Source organism: Papaver somniferum, chromosome 9, assembly GCF_003573695.1.
Source record: "Papaver somniferum cultivar HN1 chromosome 9, ASM357369v1, whole genome shotgun sequence".
NCBI lineage: Eukaryota > Viridiplantae > Streptophyta > Magnoliopsida > Ranunculales > Papaveraceae > Papaver > Papaver somniferum.
In genome coordinates, this window is record NC_039366.1 from 151,121,789 (window position 1) to 151,130,874 (window position 9,086).

Consider the following 9,086-nt stretch of genomic DNA (forward strand, 5'->3'; position numbering starts at 1 on the left):
TCTTTGGATATATTACATGCTTCCTTGTTTGATGTAGTGAGATAAGAATTTTTCATCACTTTCGTTGTATAAGCATGTACATATGTTACTGTTGATGCATGACACCCATTTTCTGGTTGTGCTCTTCATAAGTACGCCAGTACCCATCAGGATCTTATTAATTGTATATCTGTTGCATGCGAAAGTACTCTCAGTAGATGTTAATATGATCATTTTGTTTAAATTTTCTTGATTGAATCAAGGAAAATAGATTGATTGATGAGTGGATATCATTTTTGTTTTATAAAGTGAATATTTCATTTGGATGTTAGTGACGCAATTAATAGAAAGTTACTGCTTTAATCTTTAGTAACCGTTTGGGATTAATTAGTTACTGCAGGGACATGACTTTTGAAATGAAATATGAACAGTTGTGTCTGTTCAGAACGAAAGATTTCAAAACATCACCGTTTTAGTAAAACTGTTCGTGATTTTCAAAGTTGGAGACTTTGAGAAATCCTTTCACGGAACGGAAACAGGAACATAATTATTTATTTGTTCAGCCTCTCCGAAACGATTGCAGGCTAGATGTAATCATTGTGACTGGAATTCCCTATTGTTTGTTTTGGGCAGAAAGGATGCAAACGATTGTTAGCGGAAGAAGATATTACAAAATGAAATTTTTGTAAGGCGACTCTGATGAATTCTATGGTTAGTCCGTGATGTCGTTTCTCGACATAAACTCATCAGGATTAGAACACCGCAAAACCAGTGGTCATGCGATGTTTCCTGAGATCGGTTGGTCGGGAGATCTTAGTAGCCAGGAACATCCAAACACATCACGTTTTTCACTAAGAATCGCAACCGAGTAAAAAAAATTCTCACTAAGAATCGCGGTTTTGCGCTTCCCACTGAGAAGCGTGATGGGAGCGGGCTCCAAACATGAAAGAAACGCGCTCCTTTGAATGAGGAACATTTCAATACTACCCCGGAGAGAAACCGAGATAAAAAAGGGAGAAAAGAATGCAGATAAAAGAGAAAAGATGAAAGGGGAAAGGACAAGGAAGAAGAAGAAAGCAGAGAAAAATGAAACGAGAAAAGAAATAGAGGAGATGAAAGGAAGAATACTACAGGTGCGGCTACGCAGAAAGGAGAAGAAAGAAAAGTGCAGTTTTGGTACGAAAACCCTAGGGTTATAATCATTTATTTTGGGTCTCGTTATTCTAGGCTAAGTCAGAGCAAGCCCAAAGTCTTACATATATCTCCACTTCCACCGCGAACATCTATGGATGCAGACATAAAAGTAGAAAACTAGCTTCATAATACTTCACTGTCAGAAAGTCAGTAGTATAATTAATCTTTCTATAAAGATTAGTTATACTACTGACTTTGAAGTAGTTACAAAAAATCTTCAATATGGCCTGGTTTGAAGTGGGTGATAAATGAGCTCAAGGAAAGGAGTAGATGGCTGGTGGGAAATGGAAAGAACATTTCAGTTTGGGAAGATAAGTGGGTGAAAGATTATGCACTCATTGATCATTTTAATTCAGATCCATTTGTTCAACAAAACAAAGAGTTGAAATTAAGTGAACTGATAACCAATGGTGAATGGAATGTTCCTGAAATAATGAAGAAATACTTTGAACAAAATGATTTACCAGCAATAGGAGGTGGGTGTGATAAATTGATATGGGCTGCTGACTTAACTGGAAAATTTTCAGTTGCAAATGCAGTGCAACAAATAAGAGTGAAGTATCAAAAAGTACATTGGGCTAAGTATGTGTGGGGACCTTATATACACCCATATACATCTTGTAATGTTTGGAAGATCCTCAGAGGAGCTTGTGCAACTGAAGAGAGTGTAAGGAAGAAAGGTTTTAATACAGTCTCCAAATGCTACCTATGTGGAAATGGTCAAGACAATATGGAACATATTCTGTGGGAATGTTTATTCAGCAAGGAAATATGGAGTTGGCTGGGAGGTATGTTTCACCTTAATGCTCCTGCAAAATTTGATGAACTACTTGCTTGTGTTAAAACTCAAAGCTCTGCAGTGAGACAGATATGGTACATAAGTTCTTTCTCAGTGATGGTGGAATTGTGGATGACTAGAAATCTTAAGTTGCATGAAAATATTGATGCCAACATTATGAAATTCAAGATCAGAATTCTAAATTTCACAAAGGAGTGTGGAGTAAGGTTTAAGGGACTTATGAAAAACAGTTTACATGATCTAAACATTATAATGAGTTTTGGTATAAAAAGAATAAAGAGCAAATGTGTTGTTGTGAAGGAGGTATTTTTCAAACTTCCTCAAGTTAATCAAACTCTTATATGTTGTGATGGAGCTGCACAAGGCAATCCAGGAGCTGCAGGTATTGGATTTATTGCAAGATCAAATGATGGTGCTTGCCTAGAAGATGGTAGTGGAGGGTTGGGTACAGCAACAAACTACATTGCTGAGGTAATGACTTTGATAACAGCTGGAGAGTGGGATGTGAATAAATATCTTCTTGATATATGTTTCAGCTTAGATTCTAAAGCTGTTATATTAGCATTCACCAGTGGAAGAATACCTTGGATAGTAAAGAATAGATGGTGGAAAATAATTCAGTCTTTGAGAAGTATTACTTTCAGACATGCATATAGGGAAATAAACTTCTCAGCTGATCAACTTGCAAAGGATGGGACAAAGCTAAGCAGAGAAGTACTAACTCTTTATGAGGGCATACCAGATTCTTTGAGAATAATGGAACAGGAAGATGCACACTACTTTAGATTTTTTTAAATTTTTGTAAAAGAGAGCTTTCTTGTTTATCTTAGCTTTTTCACCCCTTTTTTGTATTCTTTTTAGTTGGTCTTGGCCTGTCAAGACTAACTGTTCTTAACTTTGAGTTCTTCTTTGGTAATAACTTTTTTTATGATTGAAAAAAATAAAAATATTTCTATGAAATTTAGTTTACGCTCCCGACACGCTCATCGTATCTCATTCTTTTAGAATTTCACGAATCCCGTTTCCGACCTCGTTCCCGCTCCTGGCTACCAAGGGGGAGATACCAAATGGTTACTATCATGACCATCCAATCAGAACCTCATTATCCCTCTGCAAATCTTAAGATCCTGCATTGAGATTTGCTTTCGGATCAAATCCTTAGTGGTTTCATGACTATTGGTGATAGCCATGAAATGTGGGGGAAAGAAACGGGACTTATCCGCTGGAATATCTGGTTTGGTGGTGTGGAAGAAAAGATTTGATAATCTTTAATACACTACGGTGGTGGACGCAAACAATTGCTGATAGAAACAGCAGACTATTAGCGACTTCTACATCTTCATTGGCCATTGCTAGTGGTCTGGATGTTGTCATTTGAAACCGAAGTTGGTGATATTGGGTTCAGTTCCGTTTTGGGTTCAGTTCCATTTCCGATGAGACCACATGGACGCAGAGATTTCCATGGAGGACGTTCATTCTGGATTTGTGCTTGGGACAAATCTTAAGGAAATGAATGTCGGTTCATTAATTATTCAATTATGAGCAGTGAGAATAATCCTCTCTAACCGTTAGGAGTTTATTGAAACATAAGGGATTAAAGTAACTTCACTACAAGTTGGATTAATTGGAATCCAAGTGGTTAGGTTTGAACCCAGTAGAAACTCTTGTACGTAGTTTCATGACAATCTAAAGGATGATGGGTCTTCCATAAACACTTGTGTTAAGTGTATTCTCGTGCAATGAGAATGATGTGTCATGAAATCTGGGGGTTAGGAATTCCATGCTCAAGTTATCTTGATCGATCAGAAGAAGTTACTTGGAAACCAGTGGAATTAAGATTTCTCATAAGCTAGCGTAGTATGAGAATAGGATCTTAATTTTGCACCCAGTTGCTAAACTAAAAGCAAGGAAGTGGTATATAACAAGACCGTTATATAGCAAAGTAAGGATGAATTTCTAAAACTAGTACACTATAGAACTGTGGGGGTGGTTTTGGTATAACAAGAGTGTTATAACGATAAATTCATCAAACTGTAGGGGTGCTTAAAATGGTGTTATGGTAGGTTCCTTGAAATAGAAGGTCAACGCAATACCATAATGCAATTGCTCTCAAATGTGCGCACATCTAAAAGAAATAGTTTTTTAAGAATTGTATCAAGCCGGCAAATTTTACAGACTCTAACGAGAGCTTATAATTGCATCATCGAGGGGAATGTGCTTATAGCCTTACTAAAGAGTAAGTTGCAGCGGTAACCCAACCTAAGCGATTGGAGATCCCATAGTCTAGGTTCAAAAGGGAAAACTAAGTTGTGACGAACTCGCCAGATAACACTGAAAGAGATTTTCTCTTTCCTATTACTATGATATGAGTCAGTATTGCCTGTCACGTAAGAGGTTGGGATTTTCTCTTAATGATTCCTATAGCTTAGTCTAACTAAGAAAAGTATGGCAGGATACTTTCAAATAGGAGATCACCTATATGAGTGAGAAGTGGGGCCGCTTCTATGATAATTTTAAAGGCTAGGTTAATCTAGAGCACTCATAGAATTCCAAGAACGTTCAGGGCCGAAATGGACACAACCGAGAATTTGATGATTATAAGGAGATATAATGTGTGAGATTTATTGTATCGATTTACACCAACGGCTGACAGTTCAACGACATCGCGTCCACTGATTGTCTAGTAAATCCGGTAAGTTTTCACTAGGTTTGGTTCAAAGCCAAAAGCTACCATTTACCGATGCATTATATTTTCTGCTTGTGCTCTTAAAAGTTATAAGTTTTGTTTAGTCAGTATTTTCACTTATGTGGGGGATTGTTGGAATTTTTAGTGAAAAGTAATTATATGAGTGAAAATTGGTTTTCAAAGATTTAAACTCCAAGAGGTGTGTTTGGTTATGGCTTTTCACCATAAGACATCTAGTCATCAATAGGTGTTACGGAGAGTCACCATTGGCCACGGGGAGTCACCTATTGGTGAAAAGACACCTTGTAGAGTCACTATTGACTCTATATAAGCCCATCTCTTAGAGTTGTTTTGTATGAGTTTTTACAAGGTTTTGAGAAGTAGAAAACAGATTTTGAAGTCAAGAGTCAGAGTCAATTAAGAGCACAGTAATTGTTAACATTCACTGGCCTAAAAGTATTGTAATGCTACTTACTATAAGGCGTGATCGTTGTATCTTGGAAGGCGACATCCGTAGAACTGTGAGCACCGTATGCGGGGATGAATTGTCTTTAAGGAAAGAGGATTACCTCGCCTCGATCAACCAATCCGATAAGTCTTTCTAACTCTCTTCTTGGTAGTATTTTGTTTGTCGCATGAACAGGATTTCCGAGAAACCAAAACCGCATATTATTTCCAACATTTTATTTCATGATTCTATAGGCACCATATGTCCACGACAAATTATAACTTCCTATCAATAAAATGCATGCTTAAGAAAAAAATGCTCTATACAAGACACTGTCAACGACCGTGGAGCTCCTTAAGTCCTTCCTTGTAGACGATGTCTTGAAAGTTGGGACTAGTTAGACTCTGGTCATACTTGGGTTACTAGTATCATTTTCCTGATTAGGACTTCAGTGGTACCTAATAGTTGTTGGCGATCATTTATATTTTATTTATTTTTGTAGGCTTTCCTTTTGCAAATTGAAGACTTAATATATATCCTCACACCAGTTTTTTTTCCTCCAATTCAATCAAGTTGTATTTCATAAACAGCTAATCCAAGATCATTGACGATGTGGAGCCGTGTCTTCTTCAATGAATGTTAATTAAAAACAGCAACTATATGTGATTCAAATTTGACCAACAAAGTCTCCCCAACAAATAGTTGCTTATAAAATATTAAAATTTATGCCATTAGCCATCGCCAACGAAGCAACGAACCATCCGACCATTTTGGCAAAGCAGCATATAAGAGCAAGAAAAACAGAAGCAGCCTACACAATTGAATTGATCATCACTAATATTTTTCATTATCGAAATATATTAAGATATACATACCATATTCATCCTTTTCATTAGTTTCAGAATCAGTTAACTTGCCAAGAGAAACAGAGATGACAAGGGGTATACTAGAAGTGTTGCTTGTGGATGCTTGTTTACTCAAAGACACCGATCTCGTTGGTATATCATCGAATCCTATACAATCCATGTTTAATTACACTAGCATTCTAATTGCCCCCTTCAACTGATGATACTCAATATGTTTGAAACTTCTCGTTGCAGGTAAAATGGATCCGTATTTGGTAATTGAGTTTGGTGATCAGAAGCGTAAGAGCGCTGTCTCCCGAAGTATGTATTGAATGAAGCAAAGTTTGTCAATTTTCCTAGTTAGCACTATGAAGTAGTATTAAGCTTATAAAATTTGACACGTATGAAATAGCAGGACAAGGAAAAACACCAGTGTGGAACGAAAAGCTCAAATTTAATGTGGAGTATGCTGGTAATATCAGAGATGAACATCCTCAATATAAACTCAGTTTCAAGATCATGGATAAAGATAGGTTCAGCAAGGATGATTTTGTCGGCGAATTGACGTAAGTTTGTCTAAGTTCTTTCTTCTCTATAATTAGCGCTAGACTACGGATATGACAATCCATTGTCATCTACATTTTGGCTAAGCGGATCGATCTTTATGTGTACAGGATCTATGTTGACGATCTTTTGGCACAAGGAATGGTGAATGGAAAAGCTGAAATACCCCCTTGCAACTACAGCGTTGTTGGCTCTAACCAATCCGACAACGGAGGGATTCGAGTCGGCCTAGCGTTTACCCCTAATCAGGTAAGGAGCATATACATGAATACCCCAATCATAAAACGCTGCAAATAAATTATGTATCGTATGTGACTGTATATTGATTCCCGTTAATGTAATTTTTAATATATGAACAGGTAGATGAATATGGAAACGAGGAGGATAAATCTGAGGAAAAGAAACACCGCTTTCACCTACATCATAAGAATGAAGGGAAGAAAAAATCCGGTGGATGGAAAAATGCCTTCAAACACCATAATAAGAATGATGGTGAGGCGGAGGAGGAGGCGGAAGGGGAGGGAGCGGAATCGGAGTCAGTTTCAGAGTCGGATCAGGAGGAGGAGGCTGAAGAGGCAGGAGAGGAAGGGGAGGAGGAGGGGAACGTGTTTGAAAAGCTTGGAGCTTTATTAGAATCTCTGGGTGGCTTATGAATGGTTTAGTTCTTTATTAATTTTCTATTCCGCTAGTCCACCGGAAGATTAGGCAGGGTGACCCTATGTCATCCTATATCTTCATAATTTGTATGGAAGTCTTATCTAAGCTTCTATTTCATGCCGAAAGTACTGGCAAGATTACTGGTATAAAAGTTACTAAAAACTGTCTGTTTCTCATTTATTTTTCGCTGATGATTCCTTTCTTTTTACTACCGCTACTATAGTTCAGGTTAGGAATTTATTGGAATATCTTAGGATTTTTAGTGATTCCTCATGTCAGGTTATTAATTATCAGAAGTCAGGTATCTATTTCAGTAAAAAAGTTGAAAATAAACATTGTAAATTGCTAACCAGAATACTTAAAGTAGGTAGAATTACAAAAAATGACACTTACTTAGGAACACCTTTGTTTTTCAATAGGTCCAAGAGTTTTAACTATCAGAATATGTTAGATAGAGTGTATAATAAAGTTCGGGGTTGGAAAGCTAAATTTCTTTCCCAAGCTGGTCGAACCACTCTGATTTGCTCTGTTACTAGTGTTATGCCAATGTACCAAATGATGTGTTTCCTTCTACCCAAAAAAACCTTAGATAAACTTGACGCTTTGCAAAGAGACTTCTGGTGGCAGAAAAACAAAAACAATAGAGGTCTACACATTAAAGCTTGGGACTTCATCTGTACTAGTAAAGCTAACGGAGGTTTGGGTATAAAAAAATCCTCATAAGTTTAACCTAGCTTTGCTCACCAGACTTGCATGACGATTGATTAAGAATCCTGATAAACTGTGGTGTATCATTCTTAAGAATAAATACTTCCCAAAACTCTGATCCTCTTAAGTATAAGAAAAAATCGGTTAAGTCGTGGGTCTGGACTAGTATTTGTAAGGGTCTAGATATTATTAAAGAAAACCATTGTTGGCAGTTAGGAAATGATAAGGAGATTGAAGTCTGGTCTGATAAATGACTCCCTCAAGGTGAAACTCCAAAACCAAAAAATAATGATTGCATTCATTTAGTTTCTAAAGTGACTGAATTAATTGATAATGAAGGTAATTGGAATGTTCAACTTATACATAGGGTGTTTGATAATGATTCCAGTAAAAAAATTAAGATGCTTGAACCAGATAATAAATCTGCTAAGGGAGATACTATGACGTGGATTGGTACAAAAGATGGGCCTGTCTCTGTCAAGTCTGCCTACAATTTTCTGTGTGATAGGAAACATGTCAATAACCCTGCGAAATGGAAAGGAATTTGGAAGATCAATATAATTCCTAGAGTTAAAATCTTTATGTGGAAAACTTTAAATGATTGTCTGCCTGTTAGGGAAGTTTTAGGTAGACATATTCACATTGATCTGCATTGCCCCTTATGTAACATCAATGTTATTGAAAGTGTTAATCATCTTTTCACTAACTGTGTTTTCTCTGAAGTTGTGTGGAGAGGTCTGTCTTTAGATCATAACTTCTATTCTGCTGCCAAATTGTCTTACATGGACTGGTGTCTTAAGTGGCTTAATGATAGTGTTAATAGGGATTTCTTTGCTTATGTTCTTTGGTATATTTGGAAATATAGGTGCAAGGTTTTTTTTGAAAATGTTATTCCTAATCCAAGGGATCTGATTGATTTCATCAGAAAAGATAGTCCACAATATCTTAGGAAAAATCTGTGTTATGCAAAAACTTTGAACAATGCTTTTGTTTGTGATATATCTCACCCAGGTTGTGTTCATGATAAATTTGATGGGACGCAAGGAAATTCCTATATATACTTTGATGCTGCTTTTAATAACAAAGGGAAAAACTTTGCTTATGGGGGTCGAAGTAAATAACAGTGGATCCATTGTTGATTTCAAAGGTGGAACAGGATGGTGCTCTAGTGCAGAAGAAGCAGAATCAAGATCCTGTCGAAAAGCA

At 36.8% G+C, this 9,086-nt stretch overlaps 1 protein-coding gene across 2 annotated transcripts; it reads left to right on the forward strand.

Annotated features, from left to right (window-relative positions):
• The first annotated feature begins 5,711 nt into the window (after positions 1-5,711).
• On the forward strand, positions 5,712-7,352 carry LOC113313813 (elicitor-responsive protein 1-like). 2 transcript variants are annotated; one of them, XM_026562606.1, is made up of 5 exons: positions 5,712-6,104; positions 6,207-6,272; positions 6,364-6,517; positions 6,626-6,764; positions 6,875-7,352. In XM_026562606.1, exons 1-5 carry the CDS (start codon positions 6,038-6,040, stop codon positions 7,166-7,168), a joined length of 720 nt encoding a protein of 239 aa, XP_026418391.1. In that variant the 5' UTR covers positions 5,712-6,037; the 3' UTR covers positions 7,169-7,352. The 2 variants fall into 2 exon arrangements, with proteins under 2 accessions (XP_026418391.1, XP_026418392.1); XM_026562607.1 differs by having other exon boundaries at positions 5,715-6,104; positions 6,367-6,517.
• The last annotated feature ends 1,734 nt before the right edge of the window (positions 7,353-9,086 follow it).